A 23,952-nucleotide genomic window follows, 5' to 3' on the forward strand; every position below is an offset into this window, starting at 1 on the left:
GGAGAAAAGGTTAAAAGACTTTTACTTCCATCTCTTCTCCTAAACTAATTAAAAATTTTTGCTTTACCCTAGATTTACCACCCCCCCTTTGATTAAGCACAATTTTCCTTAACTCTTAGTCTTTTCAAACTAAATACCAATTCCCCTTATTTGCTGAAGTGTCAAGGAGGCAATTTAATTATTCGAGAATCAAAAGTCAATGCCTTGCTATTTAAGTGCAGGGGTGGGAAAGGGGCAGGGAATACAGACAGAAATATGGAAATCAAAAATAAGTAAAAAAAAAAAAGTCATTCTGACTAAAAGCATAATCTTTACCTCTCATTTACAGGCAATAATTAAACAGGACAGAAAAGTGAGTATTAACCAAATTACTCAGTATGTATTGAAATATATTTCCATAAGACGGAAAGAACTAACATAGTCTGGGAAAATGGAAAAATATATAGACTTGTCCTTTTTCTTTCTTACACAGTTTATAAAGTTCATTAACACACATCTATCTCTCTCCAACTATACAGCAATCTGTAAGGCAAGTAAAAATTATCAACATTTTACAGAGAAAACTCTGCTTTGAAATCAAAAGATCTGTTAAAGACCTAACTGCAACCACATCTGTGGCTTCCAGTATCACTACATTAGTAGTTATGTTTTGTATTTATTTAGGGTGGGGAGTTGGGGGAAGCAGCAGAACACTTTTTACAAATTAAATCTTCTATTGAACCTGAACTATAAAGCATATAAATATACCAAGCAACTTTCAAGTATTTTAGTAATAAAGTTACAACTACTGATAACAATAAATTTGTGTTCTCACAAGTAAACATTTAACTTAAGTAAATATGGAAGGAATTCTTTTTAAAAAGCCAGTTCCTTCACAATCAATGACAATCTTTCTCATACATGACACAGTAACAAAAAAAAATTCAAATATCTGTACAAAGATAGCAGAACAAATTGTAATTCAAGACCTGCACAAGAATAATTTTGTAATGAAAGATAATGGTGTTAGACTCCAGTTATTAAAATTATGTGTACATATTTGGGGGTACCCATATTTTTAAATTACAATTTTAAAATAAGTTAAAACATACTTAAAAATTTAATGCAACTCAAGCATTTTAAAACCCCGAAGAATCTTAAGGGTCCATACGAAGCAGTTTGAAAACCATTGCATAAAGGTTTGCCATCACTAATTAACTACTTGATCTCTGCTTAGGATATTTAAGATAATCAAGTTAAAAACTGCCTTTGACAATCAAAAATATGTAACACAAGAAAACTGATTAACCAAAGCATAATGTAAGTAGTGGTCCACAGATAGAGCAAATACATTTTATTGGCTAAACCATATAAAGTTGCTATTACTTAACAATTTTGACTATAAAAATGAGGCTCATATAGTTCAATCTAGTATTTTCCTTTTTTTTTTTTTTTGTCTTTTTTTTTGAGACAGAGTTTTGCTCTTGTTGTTCAGGCTGCAGTGCAGTGGCACGACCTTGGCTCACCACAACCTCTGCCTCCCAGGTTCAAGCGATTCTCCTGCCTCAGCCTCCTGAGTAACTGGGACTACAGGCACACGGTACCACGCCCAGCTAATTTTTGTATTTTTAGTAGAGATGGGGTTTCACCATGTTGGCCAGGATGGTCTCGACCTTTTGACCTCATGATCTGCCCACCTTGGCCTCCCAAAGTGCTGGGATTACAGGCGTAAGTCACCATGCCCGGTCCTCAATCTAGTATTTTTCATTTTGACAGTATCTTTGTTTATAAAACCATCAAAAAGCTGTCAAAATATATGATCATATAGCAAAGTGAAAAGTGCAATAACAACACAAAGATATATCACTATAACTATCTTAACATTAAAAAAGTTTAAATGTTAGATCCTCTAAAGAGCACAAAACTATTCATTTAAGTAGCACTAACTGCTCAATACCCAAAGTACATTGTAATATGCCACTTTTTTATTTACTGGAAGATGAGTGGACTGATAATTACCTACCTTCCTCAATGCAGTTTGACACATGACTTTTCAAATTAAAGGATTATGTTCTTCTAGTTATCACTAGAATTTCTTCAAGTAAAAGATTAAACTTAAAAACTCGTTAACTTTACAAAATAAATAGAAGCATTTCCTCTTTTATTAAAAACTTTACTGAACTACCTCATTGACAATAGAGCAAGTTAGACTTAAGAGTTAGGGATTTCAGGATAGTTTTGATGGTTAATTTATTTATGGATATGGTTTACCTCTCCATTCTTTTTACTGACCTAAGGTTACCAAATTAGGTACATTCAATATTTTAATAAGTCTCTTTATTTTGGAGGATACTAAATCAAAACCGTAAACGGACTTCTAAGAATAAATGTAATTCTCATACAATATACAATTCAATATTCAGGCATTGGGTTAAACCAAATTATTTCATTTGAAGGTGAATTCCATTCCTTGTGAAGTTCCCCTAAAATTCAACACACTGCAACAAATTAAGCCACCTACTGAGAGAATAACACTTTCTGTCCCATATAAAGGTGACCCTTCTTCCATCATTATATAGAAATATAAAAGCAAAAGTAATTCACACTGGATGAGCATGAGTTTCATTCTTCCATTATGAATTAGACTGAACAAACATTCAAAATGCTATGACTCACTTGGCTGCATTACTGAACACTTTATTAAATGGAAAACAAGATAAACTCTAAGAATCACATTTTGAGAGTTATAGATAACTTTTAACTTAGAGTTATATCAACAAGAAAAACATGTCTTTATTAGAAATAAACTTTTCATTGTTATTTTAAGAATGATGAAACATTTAAAATGCTACATACTGATTCTCTTAAGAGCACTTCAAAGTGGCACTCTTTAAAAAGCTGCAAATGTTGCCAAGTCATGTTATAACTGGCTCAAAGAATCCTATTTCCATTAAGTTATTTCATGCCACTGCATGAATCAATATTAAATACCTTGGAGTTACTAAAAACTGGAATACTGGCAGAGATGTGCACAGCAATTATAAAATACGAAAATGTGAATACTCTTTTTCCACGTTTCTTTTAATAATGGCTAGAAATGAGGATGTTCTTTCTAGGTAAACAGAAATAGTTTCCTAAAAGCTAAAGGAAAGATGTAATATCTTAAATGCTAGCAAAGTGTCATGGATCCATAGCCATAGCTCTCTCAAAAGAAAAATGAAATACATTTTGAAGCCTAATATTACCTCCAAACATTTTATTAGCCTAACAAATTGCCAGAGACATTAAAAAAATTTTTTATCAAAGTAAATACAGTGCTCTTTTTCCTTATTCAATTAAAAAACATAACTTGCTGTCATTTTAACCAGGCTGCACTTTAATCAAACATGTCTTAAATGACACATTTTTTCATGTCAAAGACATAACATAAATTTAAAAATTAAGAAATAAATTTTTTTGAAAGCTAAGTTCAGATGACATCTGGCCCTGCAGTGAAAGAGTTAACATTCAACTAAGCTGATCTGCACTTCTGATCCATTACATTTCTCACAAGCTACCCTACAATGAGCTGAGCAAGTATCAACTGTAATTTGATCCTAGAGTTTATGGAAAAAAATAACTGCACATACTCAACATGCACATTTAATAAAAATCTGTTTCAAGAGAAACATATCCAGTAAACACAATTTAAGGCATATTTAACTGTTCAATTAACCTCAAATCTGCAATCCCTTTGCTCTCACGCTCTCAAATAAAATAGGAAGAAAAAAAAAAAGCAGCAGCCCTACTGCAGGGAAAAGAGGCTTGAAAAACAACTTTGATTGGCACTTGGCCTGACCCACAGAGGAAGAAAAACAGTTTTTGGACAAAGAGCGCAAATATTTGAGCTTGCTTACTTATGTGCTTTTTTCTTTCTTCCTTTTTTAAAAAAAAATGTAGAAAGAACAATCCCAAAGTGAACCGTATTTAGAGATGTTGACTAAAAACGGTACCATATTCATCTCCGCTTTCAGTCCCGATGCATTTGCACAGCTCAGCAATTTTAATTCATTTGTAGTGAACAAACAGAAGCATCTCACCTAACGTTTCCACTTAATAAAATGTAAAAATAGAGTTTGAATACGAATAAACTGATTATAATATTACTTTGGGGCAGCTGTTAAAATCTGATCAAAAAGTCTAGAGACCTTTTTTTTCATTCCCTTCCCCATCCCTCTCGCCCTTCCCCACGGGGCGATTAAGCCAAGTAAGCTAAACAATACTGGAGTAAACTTTCTATCAGTCACTCTAGGAAGCAGCAATAAACTGATGGTGCGCCTCATTTTTCTGGATCAACACGGGGGGAGGGGGGTGCTAAGGAGGAATAACCCACATCCACCTCAGTCTTCTCCTCCCCCAACCCCAGCCTCAGGAACTGGCCAGGTCGAATTGCATTTCCCATGGGCATAAAGTTCAAGATGCTTTACTGGTTCCTTTCGAGACTGAACTACAGACACAGGACTACCATCCAAACAATTTGAAAACGGGGGGCGTTGAGCAAGGCGCGCAAGGCAGAAGCAACCGAATAAACAAAAACAACACTCGCAAGAGTTAGCCACAGCAAAGAGGGGCCAGGTTCCTCGGGATCCGACCCAGCTGCTCTGATTTCACACCGACCTCCATCAACAGCTAAACTGCACAGGGAGGAGGATCGAACGGATCCCTCCCGCCCTCCGCCCAAGGAGCCGACCCGGGGTAGCAAGGTAGGGAAATGAGCCGTAAAGGAGAGCAAAGACATCAAATAAAAGGAACAAGGGAAGAAAAAATATCCCAACCCCTTCAGACTTGGGTCTGTCCCGGCGGAAATAAAAAGCCGCAGCAGTCCAAACCCTCCTACCCTCAACCCACGCCCCCTTTCTCAGTCCCTGCGGAGGGACGGTGCCCGGGGATCCCTCTCAGCCCCCCCACAGTGCGCGCCCGGGGACGAGCCGCCCGAGCCCCGGCCGGCAGGAAGCGACCCTCGCCGGCAGGACCCCGGGCCGAACCCGTACCTTCCGCAGCACTTTCCGGCAGTTGGTACAGAGCAGGTAGTTGGCGGCGGCCGACGGGCTGCCGCCGCCCCGGTTCATCGTGGCTGCGGGCGCCGAGGCGAGAGCGGGCGGAGGGTCGGGTCCGGGCTGTCACTGCGGCCACTGCAGGGCCGGTCCGTCCCCCCGCCGCCAGCCGCGATTCCGCCTCAGCCTCCTCAAGGCGGGATGTCGGGAGGAGAGGCGACTGCCTGAAAGCTAGCGGCACTGCCAGAGGCGACCACCGCGGCAGCTGCCCCAGCGACGGCGGAGACGGCGGCGGCTGCTCCTCACCGGCCCGTTGTTCCACCCTCCCCCATCTTCCAGACCCCCGCCCCCGCCAGGCTAGGACGAGCAGCCGCCACCGCTGCCACCGCCACCGCCGCCGCCGCAGCGCCTCAGTGCGGCCCCGCCTCCGCCGCCCCACCACCTTCACCACCTCCACGCTCCGGTACCGCCCCTCCCGCCAATCGGACAGCTCCGGCTACGCCCCCAGGGCGCCAGCCCGCAGCCAATGAGCAACGAGAGCCCGTCTGGGAGTCGCGCCGGCCAATCGCAGGGGCGAGGAAGCCTTGAATCTCCGGGCAAGTTAAGTTTATCTCCGAGGCTCGGAACTGAAGGGAGATGGCGGTTAGCTAAGTAGTAGGGTAGCAGGGAACAGTTTGCTCTCCTCTGCCAATAAGAGGACGAGGGTGTGTCATATGCAAATATACTGCCATCCAAGCCCCACCCCCAAGATAAGCTACGCCCCCTTCTCTAGGTCCCTGCAGAAGTGGTGAGGAGAATGAGATAAATAGTTGGGAGCTAGAGCTCGCTAGAGAGTCTAAGATTGAGCTAAATATTTCCTGATCTCTCGAGGAAGGGGGAGGGGAGTGGGAGGATTAAATGTTCCTTCCTTCAGGGCAGTGGTTAGGCTTTCTCTCCACCAAAATCCAACTTTAGCTGTAAAGAAGACTGCAGTTATGTAGCACTTTGTATCCAGGGATCTCAAAGAACTTTACGCATCATTTATTGTGAACCTTGTTTTGCAAAGATTTCAGTTACTTGAGTCTTGGGAGGCGGATAGGGGATAAATGTCTGAGTTATATATATATTTACGCAAGTAATCGAGTTTGAGGGGAGAGACACAAAACCTCTGGTTTAGCGGTTTCCTCTTGTTTCTGAAGCACCTTCTAGCAGTTATCTTAGAGATGTAAGTTCATTTACTTGTCCAGCCCTAAAAGGCCAAAGGGGCTTGTTTTCTCACCCAAAAGACCTTCCTGAGGCAGCTGTTCAGATACATGCAGAGCACAGCGCCCTGCTCAGAAAGGAAGGTTCAGAGAACAAATTGCCGTTTAAAACTATTGGGACAAACCTACCTCTTCTAAAGCTTAAAATGGTAAGTCAGGGTTTTAGCATCCACGTTCTGCGGAGAGAAGGCAGAATTGACTGGGGAAAGCGCAGGCTGACCGAGTGTAGGGGGACAGACGGGTAGGGGAGCCAGGTCTCCCGAAGGGGCTAGCAATGCGCGTCCGAGTCGAATGCGGGTTCCTGATGCTAGACGCCCGCAACCTGCTCCCGAGTGAGAACAAAGGCAGGCGCAGAGCGAGAACCTGATTGGTGCCCGGTCCTCACTCGTGTCCTCCGGGCCCCAGAGATAACTTGCATCGCCTACTGGCAAGGAGCTCTGTGCTCACTGGAGCCCAGCTCCCCACCCGGCCGTGGCCGTGGCCACAGGACTATGCATTATGACATCACCTGTTTTCGATTTTTAGAACCTAATCAGTATTCTCGGCTTCTCCTTTTTTCAAGGTCTCCAGCGTACCAGGATTTGTGAAGGCCTGCAGTTCGTAGAATGAAATCTATGTGGAGATGATTTAAAAGAACGGTTTCACTGGTTTGCATTTCTTTCTTTTCTTTTTAATTAAAAAAAAAAAAAACCCTGGTTTCCTTAGGGATTCAGGGTGGTGTCATGCAAAATCGGAAAGGTACACTTGGAGGAGCTAGCAAGTTTAGCATATCAAAGCTATTAGACCAATTTGTGCGGTTAAAACTGCCATTCTCATTTCTCAACAGCTGTCTCCTCTCTGTCCCTTTTTAGAGACCAACACATATAAACCAAGTCTACACAAGGAACAAAGGTAATGGAAATCTGCTAGTATCAGGTTTAAATAGATCAAAATAGAGTAGAAAACCCCAAAAGGGTCTAAGTTATGTAGTTGGGTAAAGGTGTTGATCTATTTAGCCAGTGTTAGCTAAAGGTCGCTTGATGCTGTGTAGACATATATAACTAAAGAGCAATGAATGGTGTGGGGAAGGTGCTTAAGATTCAGTTAGAAGAAACTGTAAAAGCAAGTAAATTCAGAAAAAGAGGGAATTACCACATGCCCTTCGATGCAGAGAACCAAGAAATGCAGGGAGAAAGTCAGCAAGGCACAGTTTTTCTAAGAAACACATATGTGTCCCCATTTAGTGGTAAATTTCTTGGGCTATATTCCTGGCTGGTTCTGGCTTTTAAAGCAGATTTTATGTGAGTACATTTTAAAGGAAAGGAGAAATTGAAGGATGAAGTGAATTTTTGTGCAGATTGAATTTTCTCAAATAGAATTTTAAATTCATATTGTTTTCTAGCACATTCTTCTTATAACCTTTTCTTTTCTTTTTTCACTTGACAGCTAAAATCCTTTTGAAATGAGTTCCTTTAAGTTCTTCAGTAACTAAATCCTCCAGAAAGGAAAGCTGAGAGAATCTAGTCCTATACAATAACACCCTCTAACAAAGATCGCTAAAGGAAGATTTTAGTAGATGAATATCTTCAATAATACATGGTCACATACATGTATCTGACCATATGATGGCTCTCTGCACCAAATTCCTCCAAACTATTATAATATGTATTGTCTGTAGTGCTATTTATTTGGCAGTTAATCATGTATTACATTGTGACATTTCTTACAGTGAACCATTATGTATGTGTTTATGTTCTGCCCTCAACTACTCAATGCCAGTACCTTATTCTTAACACAGCAACCACCCTTTCTGGTCTGTCCTCACACCCTCATTCCCATCATAGTTATTCTCCTCTCTCATGGAAATGTTCAGTTTCTGGACATCTCCTTTCTCTTCCATTCTTCACCTGACCTTCCTTCCTTTCTTGGCCAGCCTGAATATTATAAAGGGAATTTTATTTCAAACCCAGGATCACACTTAAGAGGAAAAGAAACAAAAGCCAGTTCTTTTTATTGCACATAGAACAAGGAGAAACTCCGCCCCTTTTGTTGTCTGGTATGTTTAAAACAAGAAAGAACTTTAGAAAAGTAGGATATGAGTGAAAATTACAACCAATGTTGAGAACTACTTTTTAATTTTTTATTACAAAATTAGGATGATACTTCATTAAACATTGTACATCATTTCAAAACTGTTATCTCATAATCATGTTGCTTGTTTTGAATTATTCTTTTAAAGTGTAATTTTTTTAAGCAAAGAATCCAGAAAATCACATGGCTTGGATGTACCATAACTTACTTAATCCTTATGCTATTGTTTAATATGTGGGTTGTTTCAGATTTTTCATGATTGTAAATAACAAAATAAACTTCCTCATACTTAAGTTTCTGGTAGCATCTCTGATTCCTAGGCCTGGAATTTCTGAGTAAAAGGGTATACATATGTCTTAAGGCTCATGGTGCAACTTGCTATAATATTTTGTGGAAAGATTTGAATAAGAACACAGGTGAGAGCAATCATTTGAAAGCTATCATTCTGCATAAGGCCCATCAGTATTCCACCTACCTCTACCTTAATCCCTTTCCCTTCTTCCTTCTGCCTGGTGAATATCTTCTGTTGAAACACTTCCCGAATCAAGCACTTGTCCAAGCATCCATAGTTCCCCTCTATAACTCTTCTTTACCAAAAAGCTCACTAGGGAAATGATAGGTTTAACTCCTGTTTTCTCATTAGACTTCAAACCCCTTGAAGGCAGGGATAGAGTAACATTTACTTTGTATCCTTGGCTCTAGCTCAACTGATACGGAAGTGCTCAAAAAAAGTTTTGGAGAAAGTAATGAGTTTCACTCTTTATAAAAGCCCCCCAATAAATGTGAATTGAATTGTTCAGAAAAATCCACTGCTTTGAAGCAGAGAGATTAGGTTCATGTTCTTACCTGTCACCAATCCTTCTCTGACATTGAACGTATTAGCTATTATGGGTTGAGCATCATTCTCTCTTTTATAAAATGAAAGTTGTTACCACAAACCAGAGGTGTAGGAAGAGTTGAAGGAAAATTTTTGTGTTTAGCACGTTTGATTGAAGTTACCCTGTTAATAATATGCTGTGACTTTGGACTTGAAATTGTTTACTTCTTTAAATATTCTCATTCTATTGACCAAAGAACTGAGTTCCTCTATAGTTTCAAAATAAAGAGTTAATTGAGAAAAATCAGTTACTAAAGATATTTTTAAAACTCCATTTCTTGAGACAATAGGTCACTTTCTAACATTTTGCCTCTTCAGTCTTCTTTTTCTTTCTCAAGGGGACACCCAAAGCATTTGGATTGCTGGGAAAGTGCTGCATTATTTACACATTTGCAAATACTGTAATTTGTTTCTTGCACAAAGGAATTTACACTTCACACAATTGTAAATTGATTGCTCCCTCAGAGCTGTTAATTAGATTCCTGCTATTTTTTTCTAAGGCCCAAGACCAATACTACTCCAAAGGAGAAATAAGAGGATCTGTTCTCAAAAGGCCACTACTTTAGTTCCCACCCCATTCCACCTCTTCAATCACCCATCTCCACGAAGATTATTCTTATCGAAGCTCATTTTTCAAAAAACAAATATTCCACCAGGACCCAAATTCCTGTCAGCTTGCTCTTCTAACATTTCAGATCAGAGTTTTCTGTATTTAACCCCACTATAAAGCAGACTACAAAAGGCCTACAGATGTGAAGGGTGTGGTTTATTTGTTTGGCTTGCACAAAGTCAGCCAGCATGATGCTTTTTAAAAAATTTTTGAATTGCTTTCAAATATTCCCAATTCAGGATTTTTTTTTTAAACCAAAAATCTAGATTTCCATTTTCTTTAGAAAAATTGTCAGATCTGGTTACACTGGGCTTATATTCCCACAGGGCAACCATCTGTCGAGCTCACTACCTGCTATTTGGTTTGGACATGCACTCTTCTGTTTACTAAGGTCCCTGCCACTCCCTAGGGGTTATAATTTTGCCATTTTATTTACATTATCTTCTTGCCCTTTGTAGGGATTTGAATTTGCAACCTCCATAAACCTTCTCCAGCATCTAAATTACTGATCTGTTAGTTATCACTGTTAACTTTATCAGAGAACATTAATTAAAAATAAATTTGTCACCTCTTTACTATAACAAAAGGAAAGGGGTCACATGCAAGCAATATTGTGATGTATGATGTATGATGATGTCAGGTACCCTGAAAAAAGTATATATGTATATTGATATGGTTTGGCTGTGTCCCCACCCAAATCTCAACTTGAATTTTATCTCCCAGAATTCCCACGTGTTGTGATAGGGACCCAGGGGGAGGTAATTGAATCATGGGGGCTGGTCTTCCCCATGCTATTCTCGTGATAGTGAGTAAGTCTCATGAGCTCTGATGGGTTTATCAGGGGTTTCCACTTTTGCTTTTTCCCCATCTTTCTCTTGCCATCACCATGTAAGAAGTGCCTTTTGCCTCCCACCATGATTCTGAGGCCTCCCCAGCCATGTGGAACTGTAAGTCTAATTAAACCTTTTTATTCCCAGTTTTGGGAATGTTTTTATCAGCAGTGTGAAAATGACCTAATATATATATTATATATATATACATATATACACTGTATATAGTATGTATATATATCTCACAATGGGCTGAACAATTATCTAACTAAGAAGAGACTACTATGTCCTTTATGCTGCTAACTCCGCTTCTTATCCTCATTCTGCTCAAATCCCTATTCTAATTGTTGCTTTAGGATAAAGGAGCCACAGGTAATGTGGCAATATTGGAAGAGCAAGGAAGCCAGGCCTGATGCATTGAAAGTGTTTTATTTGATAGGCATTATCATCACATAGAGGCTAGAAGCCCTGGTTCTGGAGTTAGACGTAAATTTGAGTATTGACTTTGCCTCTTACTAAATGTATGACCTTGGGCAAATTACTAAATTTCTCTATGCTTTCAATCTCCTCATCTGTAAGATGAAGTAATAATGCTACCTAACTCAAAGGGCAATTGTAAAGATGGACTGAAATAATGCATTATAGTGCTCAGCAAAGTGACTGATACATTGTAAGCCCTAAATAAATGCTTACTGTGAACTGACACAATATAAAGGATGTTATACTCTCCACATGCTGTGTGACCTGGGTCTAGTGACTTAACTTTCCTGTATCTCAATGTTCGTCATCTGCAGAAATGAAGATATTAAGATTAGTTTTGTCATAGAGTTTTTTAAAGATTAAATGAATTCTACATAAAACACTTTAAAACAATGCCTAGCTTATAAGAAATGCTATGTAAGTTCTATTATTATATACTGTTGTTAGGAGGTTTTTTTAATTTGTCTTTTTTTTTCCAGTGAAGATCTTTGATTTTGAGATACTTGTCTCAAAAGTAAGTTAATACAGGGTAATAGAAATAGCACTGGACAGAAAGTCAAGAGACCTAGGGTTTAGTTCAGTGAACTATATATGAACTATATGATATATGCAAGCTTGGAATCACAGCTTATCTATCACTTGGAATCACTTCCTTTTCTATTAAATGTGGAAGGGTGATTAAATTGGGTCCAAGCAGATCCAGTTTTTGTGGGGGCCAAAACTTATATGCTATAGGAAGCTTCTTTGAAAAAAGGAATGTAAAATTGTGGATGCAAAATTATTAATAGTTATGAAAATGAATACGTATTTAAACTCGCAATAAAATCACAATAAATTTTTAAAAGATGAAAAATACTATAAAATCACAGAAGCCAGAAAAAAAAAACAAATTTTTATTAACTGCCTGACACAACCCTGTATTACTTTTTCCCTACATTTTTGGGGCTGTATATTCCACTTTCCTCTTCATATGTTAATGACTTTTTTTTTTTTTTTTTGAGACAAGGTCTTGCTCTGTCACTCAGGCTGGAGTGCAGTGGTGCGACCTTGGCTCACTGCAACCTCTGCCTCCTAGGATCAAGCAATTCTCTTGCCTCAGCCTCCAGAGTAGCTAACACTACAGGTGCATGCCACCACACCTGGCTAATTTTTGTATTTTTCTAGTAGAGACAGGATTTCGCCATGTTGGCCAGGCTGGTCTTGAACTCCTGAACTCACGTGATCCACCCACCTTGGCCTCCCAAAGTGCTGGATTACAGGCATGAGCCACCATGCCTGTCCTATTAATGATTTTTGTAATACTATCTTTTTTAGAGGGAATGGAAAGAGAATTCAATCTTTCCCCTAGCACACATTCCCAGTTCTGAGTGTCCTAGGACACATGTGTGTCATGAAATAGCCTGTGACCTTACATCTTTGTGGTATTATGGCTGGTGAATTGGCCCAGTGGGCAGTGGGAATATTCCTAGAACCTATTCTTTTATTGAGACTACTGGAAATAATAACCGTACACTGAAATGACTGTGATCCCCATAAATTTAACTCATAAACCCAAGCTAAAGGTATGTCCATCTCAACTTCCTCTTAGCCAGATCAACAAAGATACCCACAGCTTCTCCAACGCCTCCAGCATGAGGGAGATTGTGAAGGATGGAAATTGGAATACAAAGAAACTGTGATCTTTACCAGTGGTGGTTATAATAGCTTACTTTTGAAATGTATTTAAAAGTATGACCATGTGGGTAAATTGCTTGGACCTCTCTCAGGACCTCAGAAGGGGCCAATGCTAGTGATGGACCCTAAAGTTTAAACTTTATTAAATTCACGATTAATCCATGTCTGAGTAGAGAATTTCAAAGCCCTCTTTAAACTCTATAATTTTGTGATTTGTTTTGTCTCAGTATATTTCAATGAGAATCTAGTGGAAACAGCATATAGGAGAAGTAGGAGAATTTCTTCAAGTAGGTGGTGAAAATGTAAAAGAAGCTCTATTCTCAAAAATCACTAGAGTTGTGTTGGTTTTTATTTGTTCTCTAAGGGATTTTTTGTTGTTGTTAGTCACAGTCTTCTTGATATTCCAAATCCACTGTCCCAAATATTCAACCCTTCTTTCAGAAATGAGGAAATTAAGACAGAAATATTATATATATATATATATATATATTATTACTGTAAAATATACTGGCTGTCTGGGTGTTAAAAATGAGAATAGATTAATAAAATAGAAAAAGTTACACCAGCATAAGGCAGGTTGGGAGTAGGATATAGTTAATGGGAGTAAAGAGGAGTTATAATTTGTTGACTTAGAAGTCTTAGATAATGTAGTATTCTATTGTAAGGAGTTTACAGGAAATCAACACAGGACTGAGGTGAGACTGAAAGGGACCTCTGAATAGAATAATTTATACTTCTACTTTCAGATCTTCTGGATGTGACTATGGCATATCTAGACTTTGAGCATCTTTAGGGACAAGACTGAAAGATTGTCTTGTCTTTCAGACAATTGTCTTTCAGACAATATTCAGATGAATATTTCTAGTACTTGGAATCTAAGAGGTGCTCAAAAAAACTCATTGAATGACATGATTAGATATATTAGAGTTTGTTAGCTAGAAATCAAGTGAACAGATTATTTTAACCAAAAAATTCCCAATGTCTTAAAATTGTAAATATATTTTTATACAAAGGTAAAATTTGCCTTATGAGCCAGAAGACACATTCACAAAGTGTATGTGAATGATAGCAACAAAGACAGCAATTTCAAAGATGAAATGTCTTGAGATGATGCATTCTCACATGAATTGCAAACTTGGAATCACAGCAGCAACTTTTGAGATTCTGGAAGGCTGCAAAATTGGAAAATTATGCTTTGAAATATATGCTGTCCAGATAATCCTTTATTTAGTCATTTATTTATTGAACCCTTACCAAGTAGTAAGTCCTGGTGATAAAAGTAACAAAGGACAGGCTTATAATCTAATAGTGAGACTGAAGTATAATCTCTGCATTGTTACAGAAGATGAATAGAAAATGGAGAATAGAATGTAAAAAGGGTTATCAGCAGAGTCCAGAAAGATCTTTTGAGCATTTATGCCTATAACTGGATACATCTCAGTGGTAGTGTTGAAGACATATGATACAGAACTCTTGCTGTGTTTCGATGCAATGTACAATGTCAACAGGAAGACAGGATTAACCCCTATAGATACCAGAGAACAATACAAAACAGTGTATGATGAAATCACCTCCTAATTCCATGTTCATTAATTCACTCATTCATGCGTTCAAGCACTCCATGTTTGTGGAGTGCTTACTATGTGCCAGCCACTTGACTAGTCGTGGAGATAGAGTGATGAACATAAGAGTTAGAATTTATAACCTAGCAGAGAAGATGGACTTTAAACAAATAATCCCAGTGTGTAATGAGTGTTATAGTAGGGGAAAACACAGGAAGGGAACACAAAGCAGGGTGATCAAACCTGGTCTAGGTCTCCCCTGGTCTAGGCCTTCCCCGAGGAAGTGAAATGTTAACCCAAGAAGTGGTCTGCCTCCTGGTTTCCAACAGCAACTCCCAGAGACTCCACCTAGTAGGTCCTTTCCCAGTGTTTCAGTTCCCCATTTTAATATAGTTCATGCTCCAATTGCAAAACTCCTATGAATCCTGGCTTTTTACATTGCAGTAGGCAAACTTCCATGAGGGGTGCAAATCTTCCTTTCTTTTCTGAGGGGCACTATCCCTATTAAAAATTCACCAAAATTTTAATCTATTTTTCCGAATTAAATAATATCACTTAATTACCTAACATTTAGCATTTCACACTTAGCCCCCACCCTGTTGATTTCCATTTGTATATGTGCAAGTGATATGTGTGCACAATTTCTAACAAGTACATCGATATTATCTGTCTTAAGACAGTAAAGTACTTGAAGATAACCATCATATTTCTAATCCATATTCTGTAATCCCCGTAACCTTCATGGTAGTGATGATAATCATCATAGATATGGTAATAGAAGCAACCACTATCATTTACTGAGTACTTAGTATGTGCCAATAATTATTCAATAACCTACATAAATTATTTTGCCTAATACTTTTTTTTTTTTTAATTGATCATTCTTGGGTGTTTCTCACAGAGGGGAATTTGGCAGGGTCATAGGACAATAGTGGAGGGAAGGTCAGCAGATAAACAAGTGAACAAAGGTCTCTGGTTTTCCTAGGCAGAGGACCCTGCGGCCTTCCGCAGTGTTTGTGTCCCTGGGTACTTGAGATTAGGGAGTGGTGATGACTCTTAACGAGCATGCTGCCTTCAAGCATCTGTTTAACAAAGCACATCTTGCACCGCCCTTAATCCATTTAACCCTGAGTGGACACAGCACATGTTTCAGAGAGCACAGGGTTGGGGGTAAGGTCACAGATCAACAGGATCCCAAGGCCGAATAATTTTTCTTAGTACAGAACAAAATGAAAAGTTTCCCATGTCTACTTCTTTCTACACAGACACGGCAACCATCCGATTTCTCAATCTTTTCCCCACCTTTCCCCCCTTTCTATTCCACAAAACCGCCATTGTCATCATGGCCCGTTCTCAATGAGCTGCTGGGTACACCTCCCAGACGGGGTGGCGGCCGGGCAGAGGGGCTCCTCACTTCCCAGTAGGGGCGGCCGGGCAGAGGCGCCCCTCACCTCCCGGACGGGGCGGCTGGCCGGGCGGGGGGCTGACCCCCCCACCTCCCTCCCAGACGGGGCGGCTGGCCGGGCAGAGGGGCTCCTCACTTCCCAGTAGGGGCGGCCGGGCAGAGGCGCCCCTCACCTCCCGGACGGGGCGGCTGGCTGGGCGGGGGGCTGACCCCCCCACCTCCCTCCCGGACGGGGCGGCTGGCCGGGCGGGGGGCTGACCCCCCCACCTCCCTCCCGGACGGGGTGGCTGCCGGGCGGGCAGCCCGGCATCTATGCCGGCATCTATGAAGTAGCTATTATTATCTCCATTTAAATGTGATTTATAGGGACTGAAAGTTTGGTCAAGGTCACACAAGGTAGAGCTCTGATTTGAACCCAGATCTGCTTGATGCCACCAGGATTTACAGTGTTATAAAATCATGCTTTGGCATTATTCAGTTAGTCATTTTTATAAATATTCTTTGAACTAATTATCTGTGTTAGGTTACCAAACTAGAAAGTCCACTAGATTAAATCTCTCATACAATTACCAAATATAGCTCACTGGACACCTATTGAAATAAATGCTATGAGAATAGGCAAACACATACCCATTATTCTCTATTCTAGTATTTTATTACCCACTGGCATATTACGTGAAAAATATTTGGGTGATCTTTGGATAAGAAAACTACCTTTGTTGGCACCCAAGTCAAAATTCCAAATGTTCTGAGATATAAGTCTGAAGATTCCTAGGCACTTGGCTAGTCACGGAGATAAAGTGATGGACATGATGAAGATAAAGTTGATAAAATTAACAATTAAGGGTAGAGGAAGGAGGTGCTGTTGGTACTTTCACATGCTATATCAAGGCAAGTACAGGTCTATTGCAATAAGCTGGGATTAGATTCTCTAGAAATAAGATGAATAAACTGGTTTCCACATAACCTGCCAGCAAATTCAAGATGTTCATATCAACCTGTCTTATCCACAGCCTCCTCTAAGTAAATCTTTCTGCTGGTGGCCTTATTCTAAATAATCATGCTCTGTACTATGTGAGTCAACCGAGGAATAGACATTTGACTCAAAGACAGTCATTCTGTAACCTAGCCATCCATCTGTATGGACTAGCTCAAAATGATAATCTGAGCCAATCAGATTCCTTTCTTGGAAATTTGGCATCAGAAAACTATGATACTAAGCCAGTTGGCAGCAAAGTCAGATTGTAAGAGGATGTCATGAACCATATGCAAACTAAAACGAAGAAGGAACAGAACGGATAGGAAGTAAAGGGTGAGGAAGCTGGGAGGGGTAGGAGGAGGGGGCAAGGCACAGAAAGAAAGCAAAGAAGCTAAGACACTGGTATTTAGAGTTCCTTAAATCCTGGTGTGTTTCCACTTCCAGTCCTTGTGTATCTCTGTAATAATTTCCTTCACCGATCTAATCTCCTCCCACTGCTGGTTTTGTGAAGTAACTTAATTCTGTTTCTTTCATCCAAAAGAGACTGACGGAAATAATCTTCCTTCATTTCCACGTCAAGCACTTATACATATGAAATATTACCCTTAGTTCTCATTAGTAAATGGATGTGAAAGTCAGGACATTCCAAAAGAAAGAACTGGAACTCACTGGGCCAGAAAACCCCCATTTCAGTTTTTACACAGAAAAATTCTTACAGTCTATGTTTCACTAAGAATGTCTGCTGTGCAAAACCCTCAAACTTTTTAGAACGTTTTTTTGGTTCCAAGTTAGAGAACGGCAATCAGTAATCTATTACCCAAAGTGCTTCTCCTTTCCAGGTTTCATGTTAGAGTGATTCTAATATGTGTGTGCTATCAACTGCCTACCCAGAAAACCGAGAGACAAAGGCTTTCTCCTTTTCCACACATTATCCTTCATTCAGACTTAATGCCTGCAGGTCCAGTTTAATGATTTCCCAGAGTTTATGAACGAAAAAGAAAAACAAAGCAATAAAAACAAAAATCAAAGTTAAATTTCCTCAAAAGTTTTCAAGAAGGAAGTAGTCAGGACAAAAACAAAGGGAATGAGGGCACTTTGTCTCAGGATACAAATTAAAGATCACTGTGGTGGCCTCTGTGGGGTGGTTATAAAGGGGACCAGGTGTATACTAGGAAGTCATTTAGTTTTAGAAATGTAAATATGTGTAAATGTTTTAATTTTACTCAACTTGCCAGAGGTAGAATGTCCCTGGACGACTAACTGATACATTTCTTTAGGGCCAATCGCTGGCTTTAGAAGAGCCTCAGCTAATCACAGTAGAGCTGGACTGTTCTGGTTTTCCATTCCTTTGCATTGTATTCCTCGTCTCTGCGGAAGGCACTGCTCCTTCCTTTCCTTTCTAAATCTCTCTCTGTCTCTCTCTCTCTCTCTCTCTCTCTCTCTCTCTCTCTCTCTCTCTCTCGCTCTCTCCTCCCCTAGTTTATCCTGGACTCATGCTGAGCTCAGCAACCCTTGAACTCATTTTCTATCTGACATGTGAAATAGTTCTTAGGTTTCACTAAACATTTGGAAAATAAACGAGGCACTTCCCTCTGCCATTTTTCAGGTATGGTGAAGAAAATAAAATGGCCTCGCTGGGCAGTACTAGATGGGTTGTGGTTGTGCTGGCCTTGCTCTTGATGAGATAGCACTACTGTTATTTCTGTATATACCAGACCTGTCACTTTGCATTTTCTATTTCTCAGTGAAGACACGAGCATCTAGACATTCCACATGTCTATGGGGAACTAGAGTGTCCAGGAATGGAAGCAAATGGAAACATTCGCATTATGCAAGTGTAACTTTAGCTGTGACCTAAAATATATTGCCTAAGACTTCTATAAGGGTGAAATTGAAAATTTTCCGTTTTTTTTTAACCTCAATATTGTATAATCTAGTCACTGTTCAAAAACTCCTCAAACTTCATTTTTTATTACTTCATAGGGTTTTTCTGTGAGGATTAAATTAAAAGACATATGTAAAGCACTGAGAACAGTGTCTCCCCTATCATTAGTACTCAGTAAATGTTAGCTATTTGTGTTATTTTTAAAAGATTTTATACAAAAATATATTTTTAAACAGCAATCGAAACTTACTTGAATTTTAATGTTTTGGGTTCCCTAGTACCATTTACCAAGACAGTTTGTTTTGATTTAAAAGGGCCTCAAGTGCTTGATAACACTCAGGGTTTATCATTAAACATCTTTATTGCACTTGTGTTTGCAAAGTACATTTTTGTCTTCTGTTAGCTAGTCTATCCAGTCAGATTCTGAGAGAACTCAGTGTCAGTGATACTGTTGAATAATGAAGAAGCTAAGGTCATGGAGAAATTAAATGACACGAATGTATTCTTCATTCTAACCTCTCTCTAGATGAAGAAAGATGATTTCTAAAATTTGGCTTTACATGTGTATGCAGATGAGTGTATGTGTATACACACAAACACACACACACGTATATATACCCTTATGTGTCCTGCTCCCAACAAATTCTCTTTTTTCTAAGCTAAAGATCATTCTTTAAGTTTTTAACTGAAAAATTACAGTTTGCCAGTTAATGAAAAGGAAATATTGTTCCCATTTAAGAGCTGGAACTCTGAGATCGAGTGCTTTGGAATACTTCTAGAGCTTTGTCTACTAGCCATAGGTAATGATTCCTACTTTCACTCTGCAGGAAGCAACTACCTGTTGTGATATGAACAAAATATAGAAGATAATATGTCCAATGTATTCTGTATGACTCAAGGAAGAACCCAAACATAAATAGGTCTGGTTTTTATAAATGTGGGGCTGGGCTGAGAGGGTCCCCTTGGTGGTAAATGGGTAAAAGTATTTAAGTGTGTACCAAGCACCGCAGTTCTTCTAAAAGGTCTTCTTTGCCTTTTATGATTGCCTTCTGTCTGTAGAAGCCTCTTTCTTTGTAAGTCTGGTTTAGTCATCAGGCAAAATGCCTTATTTATTTCTGGTTGTTTACAAAACCAAAGACCCATACTATAGGATATTTATAATGTTGTCTATCAAAGCAGTCACCGGGAGAAGAGATAAGCAATTCCTCTGCTAAAAAATATTGCGGCCTATGAATTATGAATGCTCATGAAAAGGTCCCTGCTTTACCAGGTCATAAGTAAATGATTTTGTTCCCTTGAGCTAATGATGCAACTCATTTAGGTTGATTTCACCTTCCTCAGATATCATAAACCTAATTTCCGTCTTTCATCTACAGTGCTTAGCTCATTGTGCAGTGGCATCTCAGGTAAGAGGGGCTGAAGCAAAGTCTGAGTTCATTCCTCCTAAGAACATTGGGAAGAATTTCTCACCTTTTCCAAAGAACCAGAGGGTATATTTAGCCAAACAAGAATAAGTTTCTAGATATGGAGGGTAACCAAATAGGGTAACATTTTTCTGAGTGGAAAAAGCAAAGAGAAGGTAGATGCCTTTATGTGTTGGTATCATAGTTTCCATAGCCCTGGTGCTTCCCATAGTAGCTTTGAAATGAAGACCAGCAGTCCGTTCCCCTAGATGAGGCAACAACTCAGGGTGAGTAGAGGCTGGAGCCACACCCTACCAGCTCTCAGCCAGCTCAGCTTTTTGTTCTCTTTGCCTTTTGTCTTCAGGGCTCCAGCAACATCATTTAACCCCATTCAGGAGTGAGATTAGGTGAATTCCTTAGAGCCTATGAATCACCACTGGTGATGCAAAGTCGGAAGAGCTAACATGTCACTGGGATCCACGGGCTCTGAGGAATAACCAGTTTCAACAATGTTACATGATTTCAAGGCCTTTTCATGTCTCTTGCTTTTGGCCCTGTCACGTATATCTGATATACTTCCAATTTTTCATGTCCCAGTCTCCCATCCCTTTTATTAATCTGCTTCTTTTCACATCATCTGCCCTACTTCCTACGACCTTCTAACTATAGCAAACTGCTAAACCCTAGAACCTTTGCTCTATTGTTAAAATTCTCCTCAAAAGTCACCCGAATTATCCTGGCAGCAAAGTAGAAGAGCTTAAAAATATTTTTTGCAGTGAAAAGCCTAGAGATGACTTACCTAAATATGTCCTATTTGCTACCTGTAGTTCATGCTCCTGCCAGGGGGAAGTTATGGGATTTTGCCTAGACATACTTTGGTCATTCTGTGTTTCGTGCTGCCCATGATGAATCAGGGATTGTTTAAGCAAATGAAAGCAAGTGTCCTTGTGGAGTGGTAATGGAGACATTGGTGGCATTCACATGGCTGAAAATTTGCAGCTCATCTCTGGCCCCATCCATGAACTGAATTCTAACCTCAGAATGTTCTTCTGAAAGAAAGACCATTTTCATTGCTAGACTCTAAGCTCCATGAGGGCACCCACTGTGTCTGGATTCTGTTCATTTATGTATTCCAGGTGACATAGAATGAAGCTTCTCCCATTGTAGGTGTTCAATAAGTCTTTGTTAATTTAAATTCCTACCTGATGAAGTTATTACTCTAGCACAGCACAAGGTTCTTTTCCATTAAATACCACAATATCAACTGGATATGGCAGGGCAGAGTTTAATGTGCTAATTTAAATACACAGAAATGAAAAGATTGTTGTATCCATCATGGACCTTGGAATAAACATGAATTTCTGAGGGCTGTAAATGTATCTCAGAGAACAGGATTAGGAACAAAGTAGAAATAAGTAAAATTTAAGGAAGATCTCAAACATGAAGGGTAGTGGGTAAAGAAAATGCACTTAATTTTGATTATAGAAATGCAAAATTGACAAAGAGTTCTCAGCTTAACTGAAATACCAAGTATTTTCTCAGGACCTTAGTACCATTACCCCTAAATAAAATAAAATAAATAAAATATGGAATTTAGACTAGATAAGATCCCTTCCAAATTTAAAAAGATTATGATTACAAATGATCAAAAATATATAAAATATAAATTAAACTGAGGACCTTATTCTTTCTTTTGAGAATGGGTCTTGGCCTAGAACAAAGGATCTTAACCTAAAACCTATCACTGTACTGCTTTGGATCTTTGAATTTCCTAAAACTGTGCAAAAAATTTGTATATATATATATATTTTCCTGAGGAGGAAGAATCTACAGTTTTCATCAAATTCCCAAAGTGAACCCCAAAAACCTTATAAACCACTAGAGTATTATATTTTAGGTTGTCTCTTCATAGGATTTGGCAGAACACTTTCAATGTGTCAGGCATCATGCTAAACATTTATACGTATTAACTCATTTAACCCTAACTTCATAATACCACTGCTTTTCTGAGAAGCAAGTTAACGTTCTCAAATTCATACAGCTGATACATGGTGGTGCTGGGATACCAACTCAGGCTGAATAAAAACACCCTGCCTTTTTATTACATAGCATTATCTTCCTTTTGAGTAGACAGAACATTTGCCAACAACCAGAGCCTTTTCAGTCTTAGCCATCATTTTCCATTTAAATCATCCTTTATATAGTAATGGCCTCCTAAGGATCCTAAAGTCTTACTACATTCAAGCAGCATTCCTCTATGGAACAAGCCTTCTAAAGCACAGAGGCAACCCTCTCCAGACTGCTCCCTTCAGTTTTTTTCCATTGTAAAACTAGCCTGCAGTAAGCATAATTTTGTCTTAACTGTCTATTCTAGACTTCAGTCTGGACACATGGCACAAATGGACAACCCATACATTTGGAGAGACTCCAAAAAATCCATCTCAAGCACTGAATGGTGCTGGCCCTGTTTCAAAATTTTACTAACCTTCCACAAATTGTGATTCCAGACACGTCTATACCTTGGTCCCCAGGATAATGGAAGGCACAAAAGAGGCAGAAATTAAAATGTCAGTCCATCTGGGTACACAATGTGGGCCAGCAATGACAGTGGAACCCATTGTCTCCTAGGTCACCTGAGGGTAGTATATCTGTGCTTTCTGTGAAAGGGTTGACAAAGTAATCCAGAGCAGTTTTCTTGATGTTCCTTAACTGACTGTAAATACAGTGTGCTACTTAACAATAGCAACTAAGATTTAATAAGCAACAGGAAGCATTTTTAAAAACAAGTGAAAAGCTGAGATCAGAATTCCAGTGAACTTTCTAATTCAGCTACCACTGCCATTATTCAGAAGCAAAATAACTTGAAATACACGATGGAAGCTGGAGAGGCAAGTAAGATAAAGCTTTGCTATTCTCTGCCCAAGAGAAGAGTCAGGATCATCCAAACCTTTTCATTAACTTCAAATTCTGAAGGTTGAGTCATATGCCATGTCACTGCAGATGGAAAAAAGAACATCCACAGCAAAGGTGACACCTGAGAGGTCATACAGCCTGTTAGAAAAGCTGAAAGCATCAATCTGAGAAAAATAAGTGAAACTCAAGACCCACGTCAGAACTATGGATGACATAAGGGATTGAGGGTTGTGGGATTCGAGACATTGCCAATCTCCTCACTTTTCCCCCTTTTTATTCTTCACAACCCAACCACTGATAGAAGCCACTTGTTTGACCTGAACTAATCTGTTATGTTTTCTGTGCCTCCAAAGGTGCCGGTTTCAGTGTCTGCTGTGTTACAGTAGTGCCTTTGCTGAGTTTGAAACTGGATACTCCAAGCAAGTAGATGCCTTTTCTTCAAACATGCCAGGGAAAAACTTAAATTACTTTAGCAAAAATAACCTTTCTGCCATCTTCATCAAGTTAACACAGAAAACTGATATTTAGTCATGAAGGAGCTTGATTAAACTGTTTCACTTTATCATTTTACATCTTGATACAGCAATTTTTTTTTTTTTTTTTGCTTGGCTGCCTTCTCCACGAGATTATATGCTTCATGAGGACGCTTTTTCTCATCATTACATCGTCAATACAATAATGTTTTAGAAGAAAATAAATAAAGAAAGTCCATGCAGAAAAGTCGTCTGATCTATGTTACAAGAATAGTGAATTCTTATCAGGTTAATAAAATATAAGTTGCATTACTCAAGAGTTTTTAATAACCAGTGGTTGTAAACTGAATTTATATCATGTATCATGTGTAAATGTAATATTGAATATTGTTGTAAGTTTCAGGATAGGAATTAGTGTTCAGGCTGCAGTGAGTAATTGCTACTTTTGTCATCCTTTGGGTAACTCTTGGCCAGCTTGGGTCTGCGAAATTGCCCCCTCCTTTGCATTCAGCCCTGTCCTTGTTCTAGGAGTCTCCTC

The 23,952-nt window shown here is 39.2% G+C and overlaps 1 protein-coding gene and 1 long non-coding RNA gene across 12 annotated transcripts in view; one reads left to right on the plus strand and one right to left on the minus strand.

Moving 5' to 3' along the window:
- SESN3 (sestrin 3) overlaps positions 1 to 6,688 on the minus strand; it is a 66,550-nt gene extending 59,862 nt beyond the window's left edge. For 3 of the 9 annotated variants that reach the window (XM_055356112.2, XM_063693468.1, XM_063693471.1), the window contains exon 1: positions 6,383 to 6,688. Coding sequence is in view for 2 of the 9 variants with exons in the window: in XM_004051993.5 (XP_004052041.2) it covers positions 5,010 to 5,087 (78 nt within the window). In the remaining 7 variants the exon portion in view is untranslated. Of the gene's footprint in view, positions 1 to 5,009; positions 5,436 to 6,382 lie in introns of those variants that run through there. The other 6 variants (XM_063693470.1, XM_063693472.1, XM_063693469.1 and 3 more) reach the window with 4 other exon arrangements.
- Positions 5,562 to 23,633, plus strand: LOC109028900 (uncharacterized). 3 transcript variants are annotated; one of them, XR_010129179.1, is made up of 5 exons: positions 5,562 to 6,402; positions 6,816 to 6,991; positions 7,105 to 7,144; positions 7,679 to 8,288; positions 23,295 to 23,623. It is a non-coding gene; the product is annotated as an uncharacterized lncRNA (long non-coding RNA). The 3 variants fall into 3 exon arrangements; XR_010129178.1 differs by having other exon boundaries at positions 6,816 to 6,900; positions 7,080 to 7,144; positions 23,295 to 23,622; XR_010129177.1 differs by lacking the exon at positions 7,679 to 8,288 and having other exon boundaries at positions 6,816 to 6,900; positions 23,295 to 23,633.
- Positions 23,634 to 23,952: the final 319 nt, after the last annotated feature.

Source organism: Gorilla gorilla, chromosome 9 (genome assembly GCF_029281585.2).
Source record: "Gorilla gorilla gorilla isolate KB3781 chromosome 9, NHGRI_mGorGor1-v2.1_pri, whole genome shotgun sequence".
NCBI lineage: Eukaryota > Metazoa > Chordata > Mammalia > Primates > Hominidae > Gorilla > Gorilla gorilla.